At 36.2% G+C, this 25,833-nt stretch overlaps 2 protein-coding genes across 2 annotated transcripts in view; one reads left to right on the forward strand and one right to left on the reverse strand.

Moving 5' to 3' along the window:
- AdamTS-B (ADAM metallopeptidase with thrombospondin type 1 motif B) overlaps nucleotides 1–14,989 on the forward strand; it is a 141,377-nt gene extending 126,388 nt beyond the window's left edge. The window contains exons 8-19 of the mRNA XM_077434917.1: nucleotides 7,528–7,641; nucleotides 7,940–8,086; nucleotides 8,160–8,230; nucleotides 9,576–9,745; nucleotides 9,826–10,013; nucleotides 10,088–10,218; nucleotides 11,407–11,672; nucleotides 11,748–11,863; nucleotides 11,952–12,069; nucleotides 13,268–13,442; nucleotides 13,521–13,660; nucleotides 13,734–14,989. Coding sequence (XP_077291043.1) covers nucleotides 7,528–7,641; nucleotides 7,940–8,086; nucleotides 8,160–8,230; nucleotides 9,576–9,745; nucleotides 9,826–10,013; nucleotides 10,088–10,218; nucleotides 11,407–11,672; nucleotides 11,748–11,863; nucleotides 11,952–12,069; nucleotides 13,268–13,442; nucleotides 13,521–13,660; nucleotides 13,734–13,883 — 1,786 coding nt within the window. The 3' untranslated portion in view covers nucleotides 13,884–14,989. The remainder of the gene's footprint in view (nucleotides 1–7,527; nucleotides 7,642–7,939; nucleotides 8,087–8,159; nucleotides 8,231–9,575; nucleotides 9,746–9,825; nucleotides 10,014–10,087; nucleotides 10,219–11,406; nucleotides 11,673–11,747; nucleotides 11,864–11,951; nucleotides 12,070–13,267; nucleotides 13,443–13,520; nucleotides 13,661–13,733) is intronic.
- A 19-nt stretch (nucleotides 14,990–15,008) lies between these two features.
- Nucleotides 15,009–17,898, reverse strand: LOC143915113 (G kinase-anchoring protein 1-like). Its single transcript, XM_077435550.1, has 7 exons — nucleotides 17,632–17,898; nucleotides 17,045–17,209; nucleotides 16,834–16,968; nucleotides 16,578–16,758; nucleotides 16,218–16,490; nucleotides 15,981–16,135; nucleotides 15,009–15,353 (listed from the first exon to the last, which is right to left on the reverse strand). Exons 2-7 carry the CDS (start codon nucleotides 17,201–17,203, stop codon nucleotides 15,321–15,323), a joined length of 936 nt encoding a protein of 311 aa, XP_077291676.1. The 5' UTR covers nucleotides 17,204–17,209; nucleotides 17,632–17,898; the 3' UTR covers nucleotides 15,009–15,320.
- Nucleotides 17,899–25,833: the final 7,935 nt, after the last annotated feature.

The raw sequence follows: 25,833 nt of genomic DNA on the forward strand, positions 1-25,833 counted from the left end.
AATAGCTCGTTCACCATTGTCTTTGATACGGTGTTGCGATTTTCCTCGTTGGAAAATTAGACACAACTTTCAGACAACGGGGAGATTTAGCCTGTGGTTCTGTTGTTTCAAAAGTTTTTTATTCGAAAAGTTAGTTAATTGTGTCTGAATAATAGACAATTAAGTGGGGGGGGGGGGTTGGTGCTTTAGGTCTAGCGGTGATTTACAATCCTTTCGATTGCCATTTGTATATGCCATATTCATTAGTTTTTCAGATCAAAAGACGCACACAATGCTTTTCACGTCTACTAATTTCCTTCTTTTTATATAAATATACTGATGGTTTTACCCGGCTTCGTTCGGTATTTGTAATATAAACAGCTTAAACATGGCAAAACAATGTAGTAATAGTAAACATTCTTTTTTTTTTATTAGATTTATTTGAATCGAAAACATCGTCGTCATAGAAACTTTGATTTGTTTTCGATGCTCCCACCCAAACCTTTAAAACCTTACATATAAAGTCTCTTTCGAAATTAAATATATACTAGATACAGAGTTGTCACGCGTATCATTATCATTTTTAAAAAATCAAAACAGAATTAATTTTTCATAAAAAAAATTAACTAATGTAATATGTCAGTGGCGTCACTAGAGGCGGTGTCACCTAAAACACATTTTTTATTAATTATTAATATTTGTTAATTGTTATGACTTACGAGAAAGAATCGCCAAAAGCTATTGCGTGTCCGTCTGACTGAATCAGTTAACCTTCTTACCTTTAGGTATATACACAGATTTCTCTGGAATTCGAACAAAATCCAATTATGGTTCATATTTGATGCTATATATGTATAGCTGGCGGATTTCACGGTAGTTGTATAAATACAGAAAGCTGTATATATACAGAAAGCTGTATATATACAGAAAGCTGTATATATACAGAAAGCTGTATATATACAGAAAGCTTTATATATACAGAAAGCTGTATATATACAAAAGCTGTATACATATATATACAGAAATTGCAATGAGGCATGTAGCCACCCAAGGACCGTCATACAACGAATATATCGAATTAACGTTTTTCAATTTGAACAATTTGGTTTCACCCCAAAAATTGTGTCACCTGGTGTAGACCGCATTACCTGCTAGTGCGGGCCTAGTGACGCTACTGAATATGTTTGAGGGGATATTTTATTAACGTAGCAAAAATCACGTCAAAAAGGTGACGTCCGTCTCTTCTGATACAGTTTTCAATCCTGGCTATCTTTTGTTCTCAACGTTCGTGTAGCGCCTTATGATTTTTTCCATTAGTTCCATTGCTACTGAATACAACATGGCGATCCATTAGAAGATGAATAGCTGTACCCCTATCTGTACGCAACTCTCTCTTCCAGGAGTACTTACCCATCAACAGTGACTCCCTAACACTATGTATGTGCCGCCCTTAGGCATAGTTCAAAATGAACGCCCTCTTAACCCTAATCCGGATAAGATGGGTTCAAAGGAACCATTCGCCTCTTAAAATTTACTCAATTATTATAGAAAAAAATTGGTTAAAATCCTTCTTCTACTTCGTCTATTGACTAATTATCTTATTTATTTATTATAATAAAACATTTTTAGACTAATATGTACGTTCGTCAGAAAACACCGGATACAAGGGTTCATTGGACCCAATTGCCTAAGGCAATTACTATGAGGCTATTCATTTTCAAAGTGCTGCTGCATTTTATTACATTCAATGCTATAAATAGTAAATGTAAATGAGAAAAAAAACACAAAATTATTTCTGTTTGAGACATTTGGCATAAAGTAAACGGTATATATTATAAGATAATATTTATTTATCCAAAGATAATTTTATATTCGATCATCATTCATTCCATTCATCTAATTATGAGTCGTAATGAGTTTTTGAATGTCCATTGCGACAACATGTTATAAAAAACCCGGTAAGTATGGAATAAAATTTCATTATTTCAAGTATACAATTTTACCACCAAACGACCGCATGCGGCTCGGTTTAAAAACATTTAAAAATCAGACCGATATATGTATGTAAATACATATGCAAGAGTACAACGAACCAACTGCATCCGTTTATTTGTGTTAGAAAAATTGTAATATCCGTATTAGGGTTAAGAGATGTGGTTGAAACGTATATTTTTTTCATTATTATAATAACACAGATAAAGACTTTGAATAAAATGTTTAAATCATAATTTTATTCAGACACGCAAATATCTTGAAATCTATATTTGTAGTAATTAGGATGCAAATTATAAATAATTTGTTACCCGAGGGAAAAGGTAAATTTTCACATTATCTTAGGGCTCATGTCGCTATGAAAAATGAAATCAAATAAGTTATAATTTCTTATTATCAATATAAATTGTACAATATGCTTACAAAAAAGCTTCTGCAGCCGTATATATACATATTTTATAAATACGTCTGAAAAGTATTTGTTGAGAGAAACGTATTTGTTGAGTCTAGGCAAGAGCGATTCTCGAATGATGAAAAGAGTATTTCGATAATTATTTCATAAAACATATTACGAGGATTTTTTTATTAATAATGTATAACTGGATGCAAGAAAATAAATCATTATCAAATTAGTAATGGTCATCTAAAACGGGCATTTCAACACAGTTTCAAATAAAAATCACAGGAGGCGCCACTGTATGCTTGTCTTAATTCATGAACTACATAGGTAATGAAATGATCAATTTCATTGCTTTTCATGCCAGATCTTATACTGTTACGATATAATGATTGAGAAAGTGCAAAAAGCATTTCGTTTCCTATATAGGAAAGATTATGAGTATTACCCATATCTCTACCCTACTCTTTTCCTTTTGGGCATGTTTGGGTATAATTCCCTTGAACTTCGTAGAAACTTCTCATTAATTCGTTTTGTTTTCCAGCTTCTACGTGGCAATACATCATGCCCGTCATTGCTGGAACAGTTGGGACTTTACGTCCATAATAATTATGTGCGTGGGAGACATCACCATTTGATGGTTGTACCTCCTCCCCGCACAGTTCTTTATCGGATGGCTCCTATTTCAAGATCTATCCGAATTTTTAATGAAATCGTTGCTGCTGTACGTGATTGTGATATTTTCCACCTCAGTAAACTTAGATTATCGAAGATTATTTCAACCTATTTTCCAGGTAGCCTGCGCTCATCATTATTTTCATAATTTAATGTAATGTATCAGTGAAATTTTGATCTTCTCTCTTCCATTTGGGCTTCGTTGGGATGTTTTGTATTTGCGACTAGTTCTTATATTGGTACTGGCTATAGGTGCAAGACGTTCCCTACTTTGTATTTTATTCTTTGATGTTTTTACTTTATCTCCTGTTATTATAATATAGTATTGTTATTTATGATTACACTGTTCAACACGAAAAACTCGTTTATTCTATCGAGCTAAGCCAGTTATCAATAGAATTTTTGTTATTAATCCACAAGAATAGTCGAAATATGATTTTTCTACGTGGAATTTTATTTAATCCTCATATAAAGACAATTTAATATATTATCCCTATTAATTCATTTCAGATTCGTGTAAATACGAGTAAATACTAGTACGAGCTTTTAGCGCGAAATTTTACCGATTTAAAATTCAGCACACTTCCAATTCACTCTTTTAAACGAAAACAAAAAATAGTGTAGCCAGAACATTATCTCAATAAACATCTTTCAATAGAAAATACTCAATATAAAATAGTATTAACAGTGCGAAAAAATCCCAAGTGAAAATACGTACTTTTGACTTTTGATTTGAACTGGACGACTACTTAAAGAGATTTGAAAGCTGAAAAAAATTACTACAAATGAAAGATAAAATACCCGACTATAGGTTCCAATATTCATTTTGAACAGGAAATTGACAGATTTTGAGACATCGACCGAACAACACCAAGATATAGAAAAATCGCGCGATTTAAAAAACACATATGTATATCTCCGAATCTCGAGCCAATCAACATTTTGTATTACCAGATTCATGTTCACTGGGCATAGATCTATGTATGATAAAAGTCATACCTTGTCTCTGAACCAAAAAAAAATTCGTCATTTGTCGAACAGTGTTATGTATAAATGAATTTTTTGTCTGCATATATTTTTATTTTTCTCATCTTTCTGTATTTTTTCGACCATTGTGGCGCATTAGAGACTGCTGTAATGCCACAATGGTCCAAACATAAACTTAAATAAATAAAATAATCCATCGCCATAGACTCCAAAAATAGAATACACTTGATAAATAGATACAGAAAAACATGATAAAATATAATTTTCGTTTCGCAATTAAAATATATACATACTACATATATATAAACGCGTACACACATAACGCGATACTATCCACATTCATATATACATCGGTACAATGCATTGTTAAGCTACAACAATTCGAATCGCAAATCACGACGGAAAAACACTTAACACGTACTCGCAACGGTCCTGCACGATAAACGCGGAGGATTTTCCGAGCTTTTCCGGAGCTTTTTGTAGTCGCGTTTCGCTCTGAATAATATCAAATCGCACAAAAGTGAACTTTGTTCTCGTTGAATTTATTTCGGGTTTTCACATACGAGCACATATACATATACATACATATATGTAGGTCGTGTATTGTTTACGCATGCAATTGGCTAGACGCGCCCGTATTATTACGCTACTTTCACACATCAAATGGCCGTTTATTTTCACACGATACAGTTGACCTCCGACACCTTCGCCGACCAATAATAATAAAAATTTACACACCCAACAATATCGCAGAATTCATCTCCGATCGATTTATTATGCACGGCTCGCTGCAGCCCAACCGCAAACATACATACATACGTGGAAATGCATTCCGTAATAATTCTCCCGGAATCGACCATATTTCAATGTACATTCCGACGTGTGCCACTCCCGTGTCGTTTAGATGGATGCATGGATAGAGTTTCGACCTTTGAACTCTCATACATAGCTATAATACATACATTGTCCGACTTGGATATTATTAGAATCGTAGGCAATATCGGCTAAATGAGATGAATCAATTCATACCTAAATTTGATTAGTTTGTAAGCACTCAATAATTCTGAACATATCTAATACATATTTATTAAAAACAACTTCATATACACTGACATTTTTCGCAATGCGTTCTAACTCACAGATTATATCTTAATAACTTTTCAAAAGTATACATTCATACATATGTATGCATATATGCACATATATTTAAATTCAAAGCCTTGACCTCTCATTTTTTAAAGTATTAAATACTAGTTGTTTTCCCCGGCTTCGCTCAGTATTTGTAATATAAACAGCGTAAACATGGCGAATCTAATAGTAAATATTCATTTTTTTTTTATTAAATTTATTTTAATCGAAAAAAAAAATCGACTCATCGTCATAGAAATTTTGACTTGTTTACGAAATTCCCAACCAAAGATACATATATACATACATACACACAGTCTCTTTCGAAATTATATATTATATAATAGAGTTTTATATTTTTGTTTGGACCATTGTGGCATTACAGAAATCCCTATTGCGTCACAATGGTTGAAAATACATAGAACAGAGAAAAAATACATATTATATAAAAAAAACAATAGCAGCAATAATAATGGTTAAATACAAGAAGAAAAATTAGGAATGTCTTGCATCAACAGTCAACACCAATATACATACATATATATGTACAGGGCCGCTGAGAGGAATCTCGGGCCCTGGGGGAAAATAATTCTAGGCCCTATGGCGAACTAAAAAAAGATGTTATAGTTATATTTTTAATATGCAAAATATCTATCAGAACTATTAGAAAAACACCCATATGTTGGTTGTTATTTTTTAAAGCAATTAAATAAGAAAGTATGAAAAAACAGTTATGATTTCACATGGACACAAAGAATGCGTGAATCAAAATCAATAAATAATTAGCATTAAACAAATACATGTATTTTTATGTAGAATAATATAAAATTGGTCAGTAGGAAGTCCCAATACAGAGCCTCTCAGGTAGTCTGGGCCCTGTAACTGTACCCCGGCTCCCCCCCTCTCTCCTCGGCCCTGTGTATGTTTGTACAAGAACTAGCCGTCCGAATACAAAGCTACTAGATATCCGAATGGAAGAGAGAAGATCAAAATTCCACTCATAAATCACATCTAATTATGAAAATAGTGATGAGCGCAGGCTACCAGACAAATATGTAGGTTAAAATAATCGCTGATGACCGACGCTCACTGAGGAGGAAATATTACATTCAGGGCTTCAGACACAACAGCAACGGTTTCATTAGGAAGTCGGATAGCTCTAGAATAGGAGCCATCCTATACCACTTTCTCAATCACTAAAGAGTAATTTGCATCATGCGGATTCCACACAATAGTTGGCTTCCCACATAAGCTATTAATACAAAAACTTATCTACTATTACATAAACGTGAATGTTTTATTGTCACATATAAGTGGCATAATTCAACTTTTCTTCATTCCGATATATAAATATTAACAATATTTAAAAATACTTGTAATAAGTTTATTCTGCTTTTCCAAGATTCAAGAAATATCGAATTAAAATAAGTTATAGCAATTTGTGAATTAAGTCAAACAGAAATATTGTTTTTGGAATTGAAAATTGGACTTTCAAATATAACGGTTCATACAGGACTGTTTTTTGAAAGAAAAAAAGGTGCTGGAACTGACTTATTGTCAATTTTTTTATTGAAAAAGATTAAATTATAGAGAATATTCGTTTGAAAATAAAATATGCTGAGACAAAAAGGTGCCGGAACGCTGTTACACCGCGATACATGGGGAAAAAAGCCCTGGGTTCATATAAATAGAGTTTTTATATCATATTACTCTAACTTAGATCGTAGAATAGAATTCATTGTGAGAAAGTACAATTTCTTCACATTTTTATTCAAATTTTCATTCGCCCGAGCAATGCTCGTTTGAATTTAGAATAAAAATGGCAAATTTCGAAAGTAAACACTTTGTGATTCAGATTCATATTTATATTCAATTTGAAATTATAGCTTAAGCTTATTTGAAATAATTTTACAAAAACAAAACAAACTATTTTTTAAACAGAAATTGGTACCATATATAAAAATTTGTAATTCCATATTCAAAATAATATTAAATAGACATTTGACAACAACCGTTTGTGATCGACGACCATTAAAAGCTCACCATGGTAATAGAGATATTCACTGCTCAACGCTTAATTACCATTTTGTATGCCAAATAAATTTGTGCCGGCTTGATTTGCATGTTAAATGTCGAAGACCGGTCATATCCCCTTTCCTAAATGTTTAGCATACGCACCTGTCCACTATTTTCAGAGCGACGACAGGATTTCTAACAATGCAATTGTCGCCAGATGGGCCACACTGGCACAATGCACTTAATTCGAAAGATGCAGACATCCCGAAACCAATCCCGCTACTTCAAATCCATTGGAGATTCGATTATATATTTTTCTCTCTGTGATATACTAAATATTCAACCAATTGCAGCACCCTCGGAGTGGCCCACGTGGCCGGCATGTGCCATCCGAACAGGAGCTGCTCAGTCAACGAGGACAACGGCATCACCCTGGCTCACACCATCACCCACGAGCTCGGACACAAGTTAGTATTCATCAATAGTGCAAAGATTATAATGGTAAACAGAAACGAGGAAGTGATACGCGAACTCACTTGTACAAGTTCAATGAGCTCGTCCAGCTCATACATATATGGGTCAAGCTCCGATGACCATGGCCTAAACGAATAGAGCAGAGCGTCTGTTTTGTGTCAATCGAAACGGCGCTCCACTAATTTATGTGTTCGCGCCAGATTAATTCACTGACTCATTGATTTCCGCAATCAATAATAATGATTCTATCTTCGGATTCGTTTCTTTACATATTTTTATTGTGTGTTGTAGCTTTGGAATGTACCACGATACTGAAAAGATTGGCTGCCATCGGCGCGTCGGTTCAATTTTGCACGTCATGACTCCGATATTCGAAGCCGACACGGTTGAAGTCGCATGGTCCAGATGCAGCAAACGAGATTTGACAAGCTTTCTAGAGTGTGTATTGCTGTTTAATTTAAAAGTACATAGCTATTTAAATGATATAAATTAATAGTTCCTTTGATCATAGTTCTGGATTGGGAGAATGCTTGGCAGATCAGCCAGCACAAGTGGATTATATATACCCTGAACTTCCACCTGGTAAGTCAAGAAATTCATTAATAATCATAATAAACGCAATATATAAAACACTATCAATTAAAGAACTCACACATATTCTATCTTCTTGGAAGATCAATGTAAGGAAAGGAATACATATATACATAATGTATATCAGAGGTGGCATTTTTACAAGGTTTTTCCAGTATTATCCTATTGGCCTATTTTACTTCTATAGATATTTTATTAAAATACATAATATAAAATATAATATGTATTTTAACAAAATAAAGAAACAAATACTATGAATTGTAAGAAAATAAATCAATAACAATGTAAATATTTTCGTGTTAAATATTTTAGATAAGATCCATCGTTTCCTTTTTATTCTCTTTGTCGGGGAGGTTTATACTTTCTTTTGTATTTAAACTTGCATTTACATTTAACGACATCGGTCCGCCTATCCGTAATAAACATTATTTCCTGTTTTTAACTAATCGGCTCCTTTGAAAGTATTATTTTTAAATAAAATGAAAATCCTTACAGGCAGCTAAATAATGTCTTGTTTAGAGAAAAAAAGTATTTAGTTAACGGTAATTTCATACAAAAATAGTCTCAATGAGCAGATACTAAAATACCATAACTATTCATTGCAGTTATTTTCTTTCAAAATGTGCGAGAACAATATAAATTTCTTGACTGGTATACAAAGTATAAACTACGCCCAAAAAAAGCCCCCATGGCCACCACTGATGTACTAAGTATATGGTACTTTTTTATACCAACTTTATTGAAGCAAAACTAATAAGAGCGAAATTTCAAAAAACAGTACATAGATCAAAACTTTTCTTACTTTAAAAGTTCATTTTTAATTGTTACTGTTAAAATAGACAACATGAATTTTACAAAACAAATGGAAAGTACCAGGAAATTTTAGCAGTCTTTCAGAATTTTTTGTTCTAACTTCGTCACAAGATCTTATGCAGTATTTGTATTAATAAAGATTGAGAAATAGTTCAAATAATGACATTCGGCGTTGCATATCCACTATATATATAGTAGACAAGTGTTTTTACCCAGCTTCGCTCGGTATTTGTAATATAAACCCCTTAAACATGGCTAATCTAATAGTAAGCATTTTATTAAATTTATTTGAATATTCATTTGAACCAAACAAACATACATACATACAAAGTCTCTTTCGAAATTATATATTAGATATAAAGATAAATTTTTGTTTGCCTGAGCAGCATCAGGTAATTCAACTAGTATATAAAAAAAATTGCAAATGCTGAAAATAAACAAAATTTTAGAGTTTTAACACCGTATTATTAGTCACTGATGACCATTTCAATTGATTCTGTATTAACTATAAAATTTTGTTCAGGTGCCTTGTACGATGCTGGAAGACAATGTCGGCTACAGTTCGGCGCCGGTGTTGAAAGAGTGTGTTCAGAGCAAAACGAGATCTGCCAAAGACTTTGGTGCGTCGTCAACGATACATGCATCACAATGCTAAGACCGGCTGCTGCCGGCACAACTTGCGGCGAGGACATGGTGAGGATTCACCATCAAATAATGAAATTCATTCCTTTTTGATGAACGTATCAGTATTAAATTTGATCGCATTCTTATAGTGGTGTCAAAATCGCGAGTGCGTTCCTCGAACTTCACCTCCTCCACCTGAAGACGGAGACTGGGGAGAATGGAGCAACTGGACTGAATGTTCGCGTCCATGCGGTGGTGGCATTTCAATCACAACGAGGGAGTGTAACAATCCTATGCCTAAAAATGGAGGCAAATTCTGCACTGGAGAAAGAACACGGTACTGTTTCCTCACTGCGCATTCAATATTTAAATATAAAACGATCATTTTATGTAAAGATATTCCTATTTCAGGTATCAAGTATGCAATACGACGGCATGCAGCAAAACGGAGACATCTTTCAGGCAAATACAATGTTCAAACTACGATAATACAATGCATGATGGAAAACTCATCAGTAAATGGCTGCCATATTTCGAACAAGGTATTATAATTAATGAATTGCTCACCGGTTACCGGGTAGTTGAGGCATACAGCCGAATTAAAAAAATTACACTGAGCTACAAAAATCATGTTTTTTACATACCGAAGCAGATACTAATCAATCTTTAACAAGTTTGACCCACTGAATTCGAATATGACAATGGTTTGTTGCTATTAGTTTATGAGATATGATTTTTGACTTTTGCAGACATTAACTCAAAATGTATTAATGCTGTGCCGAAAGTGAGTATTAGAATCAATAGTTAGGTGTTTTTTCTATTGATTTTATTACTTTTAAAATACGTATAGCTAATTATCTAGTGAATTTTAATTCAATTTTTATCTAAAGCTATCGTGCATTTGTTGAACTAGTTCTATATTTCACTACGTTTACAAGGGTTGACTTACAGTCACAATATATATTTTTTATTTTATCTGAACGTACTAATCCGAGAGGTAAATGATTTTAAATTACAATATGAAATGTTCTAGACGGGGCGAGGCGCTCATCACTCGTAAGTTAGCGTGAGCGAGTGAGATGGAGTGATAGGCTTCTATATTCTTCATCTATCTCTTGCATCATGCATATGGTCATAAACAACCGCATTTTTTAACTCAATTTAAATTCATTTACCCCTCAAATTATTACGTTTAAAAAAATATTTAGATATAAAACCAATCCTTATAAATGTGATTAGGTGAAAAATTAACGAAATGAGCTCAGAATATTACTGAAAAAAATGTGTAGGAAAAAAGTATATCTTTGACTTTTAAAATTAATTTTAAGTATTTTAAAGCAATAAAAAACAACCATCTAAATAAAAAAACATCCGAGTACTGATTTCGATGCTAACTTTTGGCACAGCAGTACTAAATTTTGAGCTAAAGATTGCAATAGCCAAAAATTGCGCATTTTTCAAACGCTCACATCTCATAAAAGAGTAGTAACCAGCAAAAATCATTGTCATATTCGAATTCAATGGGTCAAATTTAGTAAAGATTCCACTGTGTTAAATTTTTTTTTGCTGCTCAGTATTATATATATTTATGATTATTATAATGATTATAATATATGTATAATATATATATAATGTATAGTATATGTATATATAATATATACTATAATGTATAATATATGTATATATATAATATTTAAATGGGCAGCATGATAGATTGGATTGAATTTCAGATGAGCCTTGCGAGTTATACTGCAGTACACCTGACGAGACGGTGATCAAGGTGTTCGGTGATTATGCTCTGGATGGCACTCCGTGCAACTTGGGAACGAGGGACATGTGCATATCGGGAATATGCCGGAAGATTGGTTGCGATTGGATCATAGATTCGAACGCGACCGAAGACGCTTGCGGCACTTGCAAGGGAAACGGAAGCTTGTGCAAGCAAGTTCAAGGCATGTATAGTAAGAGTACGACGAGAGAGACCGGATACAGCGAGGTGATTATAATCTGCGATTATGATAAAACATGTTGCAGTTTGAACGTGTATAACGTATAAATTGTGTGATCATAGGTTGCAATAATTCCGGCCGGTTCCAGAAATATAAAAGTTGAAGAGGTGTCGAATTCTAAAAATTACATCGGAATCGGAAGTGCTCATTCTAAAAAGTTCTATCTTAACGGAAAAAGGTATTATTTATATTAGAAAAAATTATTTGTTGTATAGTTTTTATTGTACATCATAATACTTATGTGTGTATAAATTATAATTTTGTAGGAAAATCACTTTGGCTGGAGAATATTTGGTTGCCGGAACGCCAGCCTTATATGAACGAGATAGAGATTGGGAAAAAATTAATATACCTGGACCGATAAAAGAAGACATATTGATATATGTAATAATTTCATTTAAACTACTTCTTTTACACGTTTGCTTATAGAGAGTGGGGTGAAACAATTATACGAATAGTATCTTGAAAATGAAAAATAAATATTCACTAGTTACATAAAAGCAAGTTATGTTAAGTAATTTTTAAAGATTAATGTCACTCCAGTGAGCTCAGCACATTTTAAGCATATAATCATGCTTGCATTTATTCATTTTTTCAATTAAATTGTTCATTTTAAAGACACTAATTGTATTAATTGAGCCGTTATATTTGATATTGGAATAAGTCCACTTTTCTTCATATCGAGAAATATTTCGCAAAACATTAAAAATACTGGTGGCATGTAATCAGGCGCGGCCTGAAGGTATGTGGCCCCCAGGCAGATTGGTTTCAGCCCCCCCCCCCCTCCCATTAAATTTTTAAACAATAAATTTTAAGTTGAAGAAAAATATATAACAACATAAATATTAAATTAAATTTAAAATTTGTATTCAAAATAGGCACGTTTTATGTATAAAAATGAATAAAATAAAATAAAATACGGATAGCTATGAATATATTCTGTAATGGAAACATTTATTTATATTCAACAATGAATCGAAGAATTTTTCTTTCGAATATGATTGGTTTAGATATTTAATTTCGTGAAGCAAATCCATCCCTGATATATATTTATATACATACATACATACATATGTTTCAGCGGTATTTCATATAAAATACAATTCCAAATTACCATTTGTACCGACGACAGTCTGTTGTTTTATTTGTGAGTTGTTGATATTTAACAGTCAACTTCCTGCGTTCCGCGTAAATTATAATATTTTACAATCAGTATTGTTACTTCGAGAAGAAAAATTAAGTTGAATATAAAATGTTTTATAAGTTCAAAGGAAGCCAATTTTTTTTTTCAATTTAATAATCAAAAAAAGAAAAATGGGGGCGCCTCGCAGCGCCCAAGGGCACGTGCCTAGTTTGCTGCACTTTTGAGCCCGCCCCGCCTGTAATAAGTTTATACTGCCTTTCTGAGATTCTGGACATTTCGAATTGAAAGTAGTGATAACAATTTATGAATCAAGTCAAACTGAAAGTGTTTTTGGAACTGAAAATTGAACGTCCACCAATATAACGACTCAATTATTTCATCCCACCTTGTGCAATTTGTGAATATATTAACTTCAATCCGCATTCTCGCACTTTATAGCAAATGATTTATACGGGAAGACATCGCAATCCCGGTGTGAGGTACCAATACATAGTCGACAAACATCAAGTCGACACTCAATACAGATGGGGAGTGAGGAATTGGACTCCGTGTAACAAAACTTGCGGCGGAGGCATAACCAGACAGCCAATCATATGCGTCAACAGTACAGGAAGTATGTGTGACTTTTTAGCTTTAATTAAATAAATGCATTATTTTGATCCGTGTCATAAACTTGTATGTAATTTCACAGTTCAAGTCGATCACGAATTGTGCATCAGTCACCTCGAAATGGAGAAACCTTCGGAGATCATGAGGCTTTGTAACAATCACCCATGTCCCGCGAATTGGTCAACCGGACCGTGGTCGCAGTGTCCGCCGTGTATAAAACAGGTAGATAAAACTTAAACTTGTCATGACGTTACAATAAATAAAGGATGATGTATGACTGATGTCGTTGTTTCAGAACCATAACGTGCCTCAAAAACGACGGAAAGTCATATGCAAGGATTACAACGATCATCGTCCGCTTCCCGATCACATGTGCGACATGATGAACAAGCCGCGGATACACTTTACATGCACCGGACTTCCCAAGTGTAATCATAGATATTGAGGAAACACGAGGACGTTTTTCTGTGGCCGAGGAAACGAGGACACTGTCTTGAGTACGCCGAGAACTCTGGTGCGATTTCGTTCAGATGGAGAGCTTCTTTCGAAAGGAATTCTAATATTTAAATCATTACAATAAAACCATCGGCTTTTGAGGGTTGACGAAACCTGACTGCCATTGAGAAAATCGAATTTTTCCGCATAATTAACGTGTAAATATCGAAATTAATACTTATAATATTTATATTACATATACCATAGACATGTAATTTATTATTCATCTATTACTCAGCTGAAAAGCGATGGATTAAAGATGCATTTGTATTATTAATGTTTTGAATTAAATATCTAAACCACATATATAGATAATATAAACCTACACCACAAACTTACATATGTATTTCTATCTAAAAAAAAATTTTTTTAATATTAGAAATTATTAGAAAGTTTTGAGCTATTTGCAATACTATTTATAAGGTCTGCCATATGTAATTATAACATGATTATATGAATATTTATATAAATTTAAACAATTTCATCATAAGTGTAAGGTAATGAGAGATTAAAGAACTATGTACGTGTACCCTAATATATGTATGTAATGTCTAGGGAAGAAGTAGTTTCGGCTCAGTTTTAAGAGTCAGATACGTGTCAGTCGCTATTTATAATATACATACATATCGGACGGAAAACTCCATACAAACTATTCATGCAAAACTTTCAGCAAGGCTTTCTGCTATGAACCAGTTTGAGTTTTGTATGTATGGTCCACGTCTGGTACATATATACGAAGAATATCACAATTTTCATTGTCGGTACAAATTGCCAGAGGCCAGAATGTATAGGTAGATGGGCGCGTGTGTACTCGGCTTTGGATACACCTGTATTATATTAAACCACGCAAACAAATCAGTGTCGACTGCAGAAGCGAGGTGCGAATTTTGTGATAAGGAAAACTATCAGCGTAATATCGTATAACCATTGTAAATAAATTAATGAAATAGATGCATTTTGTTCTAGCACATAGATACGCATGCATTATTTACACTTGTATTTCTATTAAAGTATTAATTTAATTTAATTTTTATATAAAAATAAAATGTGACTTTTAAATGTGGTTTTATTTATTCGACTGATTTAAGTGGATGATGGACGTGTAAAAAAATATTGATGCATTATGAAATGAAACAATTTTATACACGGTAATTTCATATATGTATTTTTTATTCAACTCTATACACAAATTAAATTAACTGAAAGTAGTATTAATTTGTGTTAATAAAAAATATATATAAACAATTTTGAATAAAAATGAAAAATAATAATAATAGTTCAAATGACGTAACTACCAGCTTAAATTGTAAAATAAACATTTATGTATTTAAGTATTTAAAATGTATTACACAACTTTTTAATTGTGTTATTAGCCAAAGGAAAAACTTCAAGCTTCTTTGTCATTCAATATTTTCTTTTTCTGAAAATAGTTAAAAATTCATTAATAGATTGCTATTAAAAATTATGCACAAGCACAAAAAATATGATATTAATTCAATGAATAAATACAGTAAAGCCTTGATTATCCGGATTGAACACAGCATATAATTTTAAAGAAGATTCTCAGTTCGGAGCGTAAGTTATGAAATAAATACATCAAAAGACACATTCATTCAAAAGCAATCATCAATTAATATCTGATCTTTTATTATGAGAATTAACCCAAGATTGAATGGAGATCGATTGTTTGGATTTGAACGAATCAATCGCCATTATTGGATAATCAAGATTCAACTGCATAAAATAAATTATTATATTGTAGGCAAAAACATATTTTGTTCAGTATTTAAGGTAAGGATGTAAGAAAAAAAAAAAACATAATTACTTAAAAATAAGTCGTGAAATTTCCAAAAACTTAAAAATCGACAAAATTGATATATGATATCAATCAAAATGAGCTTCGGAGGAAACATCGAACCTAACTTTCTTTACCTTACAATACTGTTTCTGAAAAAAATAATTTTCTTGAACAAACAAATTCAACAATTTACTACGTAGATAATTTAGTGGATGGAAAAAACTTCATGCGAATTCGCTGAAATAATACCTTATCTTTGAATTTTGTGTCAATTTTAGTTGCCGACGAGCCTTTTGATCTTTCCTGTTCTAATTGTGCATGAAGTGTACCCACTGTAATCGTCAGTTCATTTTGAACTTCACGTAATTTTTCTACTTCAATCAAAACCTCTGCTTTGTCTTTCACTATAAATAAAACGTGATTAATCATAACAGTCAACAGAGCACAAATAAATCAAAAACAAAAAAAAATGTAATGTTATCGCACTTTCTCCTTGACCGATTATACTGCACAATTTCTTATTCCTAGATTTCACTTTAAATAGTTCATCCTTTAATGACACAATTTCTAATTTTAAATCGGCAATTTCTTGCTCTTTTTCTTCTAGAACACTTTGAAGTTGCGATCCCTTGATTTCTTCATTAGAAGGTGGTTCTCTTGCTTTTTGATTTGAACTGTTTACACTTCTATTAACGTCATTCTTGTTTCTGACACGAAGAAGAGTATCTTCAAAATAGGTTTTTTCCAGCATATCATTGCCTGAATGCATACAAAACGAAACTGCGATAAAATATATGCAAACACACAAACAACATTATATAAGTATACGTATAAAATAAAATATACCGTTAACATATTCTGAGGTTTCAGGCTCGGATACACTTGTAACGTTTCCTTTTTTCTTTTGTTTTTTACCAGCTCCTTTAATCTGAAAATGTTCATCATTGGTTGTTGATAAATCAGTGTTTAAAACTCCTTCAATCGCTTTTTCTCTTTCCTCTACATCTAATTTCGACAGTAAAATTGCCTAAAACGCAAAAAAAAGACAATTCAATCAACAATTCAAGGATGTATCATTCAATTTAGGGATTTATCATCACACCTGTCGTAGATCTTCTTCGAATTTTTTTTCTGCAAGCTCGATAGGTTTTGTTTTCTCTTCACATTGGTCGGAATGAGGTGACAGCTGATTTTTCTTTTTGGTCGTTTGTGTATTGTTGCCGTTTGTTGTCTTTGGCTTAAATTAAAATATCAAATTCCACACACACTGATTTAATTCAAAAATAATAATAATAGCATCAAACATAACCTACTTTGTTGGTTTTCACATTTTTTGTCTTCTTATCGTCACTCTTTTTATTGCTTTTGGTGTCAGCTTTCTTTGTCTTATTAGTTTCCTTGGGTTTTGGAGGTTGATAGTCATCTTCGACCATTTTTAACAGAGAAAATCGAGATGGGACAACGATAGCCATGATCAACTGAAAAAATACACATTTTATATTGAAAAAAAAAACTGTATTAGTTTGCACAAACATAAAACAACGATATTTTTAACTATAGTTCTGGAAAGTAATACAGAAAAGTAAAAAAAAAAAAATACTTTTTATATATACTACATGTAACAATTTTAACCACTTGAATAAACATTTGCACTTATATTGTCATCGCATTTTATAATGAAATCGATTTTCATTTTAAATAGATATTCAGACTTTCATCCAAATAAGAGGTAAATTACACAATATAATGGAGCAGGCAATAGTATTCGGGATAAGACTCCCGAGGGTTATATCAAAATAAACAGCGTTGTCCAAACAAATAAGATTGTGATTTACAGTTTAAACATGAGATATATAATACAACATGCGTATACCATGTGAGTAATGAAGGATTGTGTTACCGTGAGTGACTGCAACGGTCGTGGAGGAATTTGCGGTAATCGATAAATTTCGATATGACAAACGTGGAGATACGGCGTGCCTACAGAATTACCGAGTTGTCGAAAGTAACGCAGGTAGACCGGAAACGACTGGATTCGTAAATGAATGGAGTCGATAATGGCGGGAAAGACCGGCCAACAAAAGCGAGACGAAGGCCTTCTTCGCCGATAACTGATAACTGGACCGCCTTTGTTTATGTCACGATTGCCAATCGACACTCGACTGGCAACTTTACCAACATTGGGTTGGAATTACCGCTATGCTTATGGCCATAATCGACAATATTCCAGCTACACTATATTAATGCAGAGTCTGCATTATTTTAATGCAGAGTCGTCGAAAGCGAACCCGTCCCTAGAATCGACGGTTGAGTTTGTAGGCGGGGTACGATGTGTTGACCGTATCCCGGCCTAACGAAACACTGTTGTGTGGTTCAAAGATGGGGTCACCAATGTAGGCGGGGTAGCGATGTGTTGACAGCGCTGTTGGATGATCAGAAGGTTGCGTAGATCACGTCGGAGTAGTACCAATGTAGGCGGGTTACATGTGTGTTGACCGTATCCCGGCCTAACGAAACACTGTTGTGCTAGTTTTATAAAGTTTTATTGTTTGCCTATGGTTGTACAAAGGTATGGTATTTGTGGGCAAAAGTATGTCGTTCAGCGGTCTCTGGATATGGTAGAGTGTCGCTGGCTCAGCATTCAGCTATGTACGGAAGGTCTCTGGATACGGCAGTGTGTTGCTGGCTCGTCCGGCTGGTTGATCTTCCAAGTCCGCGTAGTGTAGTGGTGGCTGGTCAGGAGCTGTATGTTGACTGGTCTGCTGCTGTGTGTCGACGCTTGCTGCTCTGGGTCGACTGGCGTTGTTTGGGTTGTACCTCCTTTTATAGTGTTTTTGGAATGCTTGGTGGAAGTGGTTATTGACGCGTACGAGAGGAATTTTGTTTTCGTCGAGGCGTCGAATTTTCTGGAATGCTTGATGGAAGTGGTTATTGACGCGTACGAGAGGAATTTTGTTTTCGTCGAGGCGTCGAATTTTCTGGAATGCTTGATGGAAGTGGTCGTACGAGCATTTAGTTTATTGATGCGTACGAAAGGAATTTTGTTTTCGTCGAGGCGTCGAATTTTCTGGAATGCTTGATGGAAGTGGTTATTGACGCGTACGAGAGGAATTTTGTTTTCGTCGAGGCGTCGAATTTTCTGGAATGCTTGATGGTGTTCCGCTCGATGTATTTTGTTGTTGCGGAATATTCTCGAAGGTTTCGATGACGATGACGACGACGAGATTCCTACATGGCTCTCCGGTGAGTGTTAGCGATGTGTGTGATTTTGTGGGAATCTCGATGTGTTGGAGTCTATTGACTCGATGGCGTCGTTGTTTGTCCGGTTGTGCTGGAGAAAGTTGTCTCGACAGCGGGTCTTGTGTTGCATGCCGGTCCAAGTCTTGTTCTCTACCAGGTTGCTTATTTTGGGCGAGCTGCGTTGGTAGTGAAGGTTTGTGATGGCTTGGATGGTGCTGTTGTGCAGGCTGCTGTGTTCTGCGTGGAGTCATTCGCGTGACTGTTTTGCTGGTGGTGCTGAAGTTAGTTGTCTCGGCAGCGGGTCTTGCGTGAAGAACGTTGGTTGACGAAGTGCGTTGAGTGCTGGTCTTCGTTGGTTGTGCTGGAGTTAGTTGTCTCGACAGCGGATCTTGCTTGAAGAACGTTGGTTGACGAAGTGCGTTGAGTGCTGGTCTTCGTTGGTTGTGCTGGAGTTAGTTGTCTCGACAGCGGATCTTGCGTGAAGAACGTTGGTTTACGAAGTGCGTTGAGTGCTGGTCTTCGTTGGTTGTGCTGGAGTTAGTTGTCTCGACAGCGGGATTTGTGTGGAGACTGTTGGTTAGCGAAGTGCGTTGAGTGCTGGTCTTCGTTGGTTGTGCTGGAGTCGGTTGTCTCGACAGCGGGTCTCTTTTTGCGTACCAGTCCGAGTTGTTCTTTTCTACCATGTTGCTTATTCTGTCTAGGCTACGTTGATAGTCAAGGTTGGTGGTCTGGACGGTGTTGTTGTGCAGGCGTTTTGCTGATTGGTGCTGGAGTTAGTTGTCTCGACAGCGGCTGTGTTGTGTTGGAGCTAGTTGGCTCAGTGGCGATTTGTTTCGCCGGTTGTGCTGGAGTGGGTTGACTCAACAGCGGGTTGTGTTGGTAGCTGGTCCATATGTACTTTCACACCATGTTACTGTTGCGGTCGTTACAATGGTAGTGAAGGTTTGTGACGGTCTGGACGGTGCTGTTGTGCAGGCTGCGGCGTCCTGCATGGGCTCATCGAGGTGATGAATCATCGAAGGTGTGATGAGCGGTGCTGGCGGATCAACAGTAGTGGATCCATTTGGTTGTTGTCTCCGGGTTGCGTCTTGTTGTGGCGAAAGCTGCGGAGTTGTTTGACATGGTCACTAGTTGTGGGGACATGTTGCGGACTGCGTTTGAAGTCTGCGTTGAGGGTTGCGTTGTAGACTGCGTTGTAGGCTGCGGTTGCGTGAAGTCTGCGGTTGCATGAAGCTTGCGGTTGCGTGAAGCTTGTGGTTGCTCGAAGCTTGCGGTTGCGTGAAGGCTTCTGGTTGTTGCCTTGTCGTGGCGTTTGTTGGCTGCTTTGTAGGCTGCGCTGTGGGCTGCTATGTAGGCTGCGGTGTGGGCTGCTATGTAGGCTGCGATGTGGGCTGCTATGTAGGCTGCGATGTGGGCTGCTATGTAGGCTGCGATGTGGGCTGCTATGTAGGCTGCGATGTGGGCTGCTATGTAGGCTGCGATGTGGGCTGCTATGTAGGCTGCGATGTGGGCTGCTATGTAGGCTGCGATGTGGGCTGCTATGTAGGCTGCGATGTGGGCTGCTATGTAGGCTGCGCTGTGGGCTGCTATGTTGACTGCGCTGTTGACTGCTGTCGTGGCGGCTGTTGGTTGTTGTGGAGGCTGCACTGTGGGCTGCCGTGTTGACTGCGCTGTTGACTGCTGTCGTGGCGGCTGTTGGTTGTTGTGGAGGCTGCACTGTGGGCTGCCGTGTTGACTGCGCTGTTGACTGCTGTCGTGGCGGCTGTTGGTTGTTGTGGAGGCTGCACTGTGGGCTGCCGTGTTGACTGCGCTGTTGACTGCTATGAAGGCTGCGTAGTTCAAAGATGGGGTCACCAATGTAGGCGGGGTACGATGTGTTGACCGTATCCCGGCCTAACGAAACACTGTTGTGTGGTTCAAAGATGGGGTCACCAATGTAGGCGGGGTAGCGATGTGTTGACAGCGCTGTTGGATGATCAGAAGGTTGCGTAGATCACGTCGGAGTAGTACCAATGTAGGCGGGTTACATGTGTGTTGACCGTATCCCGGCCTAACGAAACACTGTTGTGCTAGTTTTATAAAGTTTTATTGTTTGCCTATGGTTGTACAAAGGTATGGTATTTGTGGGCAAAAGTATGTCGTTCAGCGGTCTCTGGATATGGTAGAGTGTCGCTGGCTCAGCATTCAGCTATGTACGGAAGGTCTCTGGATACGGCAGTGTGTTGCTGGCTCGTCCGGCTGGTTGATCTTCCAAGTCCGCGTAGTGTAGTGGTGGCTGGTCAGGAGCTGTATGTTGACTGGTCTGCTGCTGTGTGTCGACGCTTGCTGCTCTGGGTCGACTGGCGTTGTTTGGGTTGTACCTCCTTTTATAGTGTTTTTGGAATGCTTGGTGGAAGTGGTTATTGACGCGTACGAGAGGAATTTTGTTTTCGTCGAGGCGTCGAATTTTCTGGAATGCTTGATGGAAGTGGTTATTGACGCGTACGAGAGGAATTTTGTTTTCGTCGAGGCGTCGAATTTTCTGGAATGCTTGATGGAAGTGGTCGTACGAGCATTTAGTTTATTGATGCGTACGAAAGGAATTTTGTTTTCGTCGAGGCGTCGAATTTTCTGGAATGCTTGATGGAAGTGGTTATTGACGCGTACGAGAGGAATTTTGTTTTCGTCGAGGCGTCGAATTTTCTGGAATGCTTGATGGTGTTCCGCTCGATGTATTTTGTTGTTGCGGAATATTCTCGAAGGTTTCGATGACGATGACGACGACGAGATTCCTACAAGTTGCTGCCATAAAATAACAATAGCCCTTGTAGGAATACAATACAGCTTGTACGAGATTCAGCAAAGCCAAAGCAATCATCTATTCGCTCCAGATAAACAAACCTTGAGTTCAAGGGAACAACCGAAATAGTATAAATCCTATTACCCCATAAAACACAAGGCATGCGACCACACAAATGAAACCCTTGAACCCGGTGGAATCCCCGAGAACAAGATGACATCACCGTGCCCATATATAAACCAGTAGCAGCCACAGACAGCAGTTCAGTCAGGCTTTCCCCTGAAGCAGGCAACTAGCCCACTTCCCCGTGAATTTTCTGTACTGACAATAAACTTGTATACTGAAGAAAATAAATTTCCTCTTGTAGGAATCTCGTCGTCGTCATCGTCATCGAAACATTCGAGAATATTCCGCAACAACAAACTACATTCCCGAAAACCAGACGTCGTACACCTGCAGTCATTATATTAAACTCAAGCGGAACGCCCCTACCAGTCGAGTGGAACCAAAACGGTCGAAACACGCCGCCACCATTAAACCACATCGAGCGGAACGGCGCCAATCATTCCAGAAAATTCTACGCCTCGACAAAAGTGCATTCCTTTCTTACGCATCAACAAACCACCACCATCGGTCAGGCGATTCCAGAAACACTATAAAAGGAGGTACAACCCAAACAACGCCAGTCGACCCACAGCAGCAAGCGTCGACATACAGCTCCTGACCAGCCACCACTACACTACGCGGACTTGGAAGATCAACCAGCCGGACGAGCCAGCAACACACTGCCGTATCCAGAGACCTTCCGAACATAGCCGAACACCGAGCCAGCAACACACTGCCGCATCCAGAGACCTTCTGAACATAGCTGAATGCCGAGCCAGCGACACTCTACCATATCCAGAGACCGCTGAACGACATACTTTTGCCCACAAATACCATACCTTTGTACAACCATAGGCAAACAATAAAACTTTATAAAACTAGCACAACAGTGTTTCGTTAGGCCGGGATACGGTCAACACATCGCTACCCCGCCTACACTCTGTTATCTACAACGAGTTTCCATAGGCCGGGTTACGGTCACAACATAACCGCCTCTCCATTTTCTGATAAAGTAGGAGAGCAAAAAAATAGTTTACAATAGAAATTGACAATAGTGAACCATTTTTTTGGGGGCTACAGACGCTCCGGAATTCCGGAGAGGTCTATCTTGAGGCGACCCATGTTGATGCAGACAGCAACGTGTGTAGGATGATTCGTCTTGAGGTCGGTTCACCTTGAGGTTGCCAATTCGAATGCCAATCCTTAACCTTTGAAGGACAAGGCGTCGAGATCGAACGACTGCCCCGAACAGAGGTCACGTATTTTGTAATCAAAATACAGCTTTTCTCAATACAAATGGGTTCAATATATATCTTATTAATCATTTTATACATCAACATATAAAATTTTAGTTGTATAGCATGTTTTTGACTATTTTTGTATTAAAAAATAACGACAAGCATCGACGTGTGTTCGCGCATAGGTAAGGCCCACGGGCGACTGAAGTCACGCGCCCAAAACGACGATAGCTATAGCTTACGAAAATATATGTAGCTATATCTTTCTCTCGCATTGATTCATCGATCAACAAGAATCTGCAAGCGAACAGTCAAAAACATATCTTATCGCTACCGCTTTAAAATCATACATACTTTGGAACGTATAAATGTATTTATTTTTTTACGATGTACCCTTTTTGTAAATCATAGAAAATCTATTAAAATAAATTTCTTATAGTTCATTCTAGGAATACAAGAAATATAGGGTGTATAGCTTTGAAAACCACATAGTTATTACGAAAAACGTAAAAATTGGGGCACTTGCATACCCCACTTCCGTGAGGCAGGGTTAGTAATGACTAGAGGTAGGATAGCCACAGTGCTATCCATTGTTCGGCAAACCTTTAACAATGCATTTACAACCTTTGAACAATACACGGCCCCCTCAGGCTCCGGTGACTAGTAATGACAGTGGCACCGCTAGGTTTGATGTCATCCCCCCCCTACCCCAGATCAAGTTCTATATTTACAAAGGAAAAAAAATTCAGTGGTATAGTCGATCCGATGTGGCTTAAGGCTTACGAGAACCGAGCATGCTGACGCATTCGTGCAATATGTTTTACCATTGTAAGGAAGTGAAATAATTTATTTATTTTTATTTCTTATTTAACTATGTAATATTATTACAATATACATAATTCAATGCAAGGTCTTTAATAATATTACTGTAAGTTTTGCTGTCCATAACATGACGTTGTCAATTACTTTTATCGTCTAAAAAATATAAATTTCCATTAATATAAAATATATACGTATTCCATAAATAAATTAATAATATCAACAACTTACGTATTTTATATTAAAATTTTAATAATGTAAATTTTTCAAAATACGAAAAATGAACTCAAAACTAACAAAAAATAAAAGTCAAATTCTACCGACCATGTACATTTTACGAAAGTTCAATGCTAGGTCGGTTCGACTATATATACTCGTACATACATACTAGATTCTTGGCTTGGATATTCTGAAATATGGCTGCTACTTCCTTTATAGTTCTTGATCTGATTTGGCTTGACCCCTGTCATGACACCAGCTTCCGGATGATTCATCCGGATGCTTTTTTTGCTTTAAAAACAAGTTCAGGTAGTCTTTATTCATCGTGACCCCACGAAGAGCAGATTCGCCATTTGCTATCATTTTTAATTTAGTTCTATTTTTTTTTAATACACACTTCACGATTTTCTCTAGAATCGGACTTCTCAAATAGCACGGGTCATACAAGTTTATCTCCTTTCTCCTCCCCCCCCCCCCCCCACACTTTTCGTTAGCTTGTTTATATACATTGCATTCTGCATGCGTCACTGCATCTGCAACGCGAAACTTCTACGATGGAACAAATCGATTACATCATCTTATCAAATATTTAAACACCGTCAATCATCCAGCCAGCAGTATGGCTAAATGATAGCGTGTGTGTTTAGCACCAAGTGATCAGTGGGTTCGATCCGCTATACTGTTGGTTAGATTTGGGGTTATTTGTGACTCCAAATCGATCGTTTCTTATCAGAGATCATTGTTGAAACGGTTCCTCAAAATAGGCAAAAATATCGTGTTTCCTGTTGTCACAAATCTTCCGTATTTATTGTATGTATGTACAATGTGTAAAAATTATGTACAAAATCGAAATCCATAGATGTCTCAATGGATTAATTATTTAATTCATTAATTGTTATTTCGTGTTCTTCGCTTCTCGAAATACAGTGATTTATGTAATAATAAAATGCTGCATTGTTTGTAATTAATTGTCCAGGAAGGCGCATTAGGGTCTTCCTGCCAAGCCTTCCTGGTATATATCTATGTAAAATAAATAAATCTTGCTGCAACGTAGAATCTAAGAATTCACGCAGTTTCGTAGATTCTACGTTCTACATTCTACATTGTAGGTTCGTAGATTCGACCAATACGAGTTTTAATTCATTACTACCCAAAATACACCGTAGGGCGATCTTTTAACAAAATATATTTTCAACGAAGAACAGCAAATGGTAAAATAATGGATAGAACATGGTTTGTTTATTTATCCGAATTAGATTCTGTAGTGTTCTGTTTTCGAGTTTTAGAGTGTTCTGTTTTCGTTGCAAAATATTTAGTAAAGGCGAATTTGCTTTGGTTCAAGCTGGTTCTAACGATTGGAGACACGTGACGGCTTTATTAAAGGGACACGAGAGAAGCACTCGTCATTTTGATTGTTATGAGAAGACTTTAGAGAGTCTTTAATTAATATTATGTATTAGATGTATTATGAACATTTATAAGGATTGTAAATAGGTTTTTGAGCTCTTTTTCCTATTATGCTTTAGATTAACATTAGAATAATATAATACTGTGATTACTAACCAAATTAAATTAAATTGTAAAATAGAAAATGATCAGTAGATCAGTAGCTATTAAAATAGATATAAGATGTATTGTGAACATAATTTCGTAATAATAAAAAGCATTTAAAAATCAAATCAAAATACAACATACAAATAAT

This window comes from Arctopsyche grandis, chromosome 1 (genome assembly GCF_051622035.1).
Source record: "Arctopsyche grandis isolate Sample6627 chromosome 1, ASM5162203v2, whole genome shotgun sequence".
Taxonomy (NCBI): domain Eukaryota; kingdom Metazoa; phylum Arthropoda; class Insecta; order Trichoptera; family Hydropsychidae; genus Arctopsyche; species Arctopsyche grandis.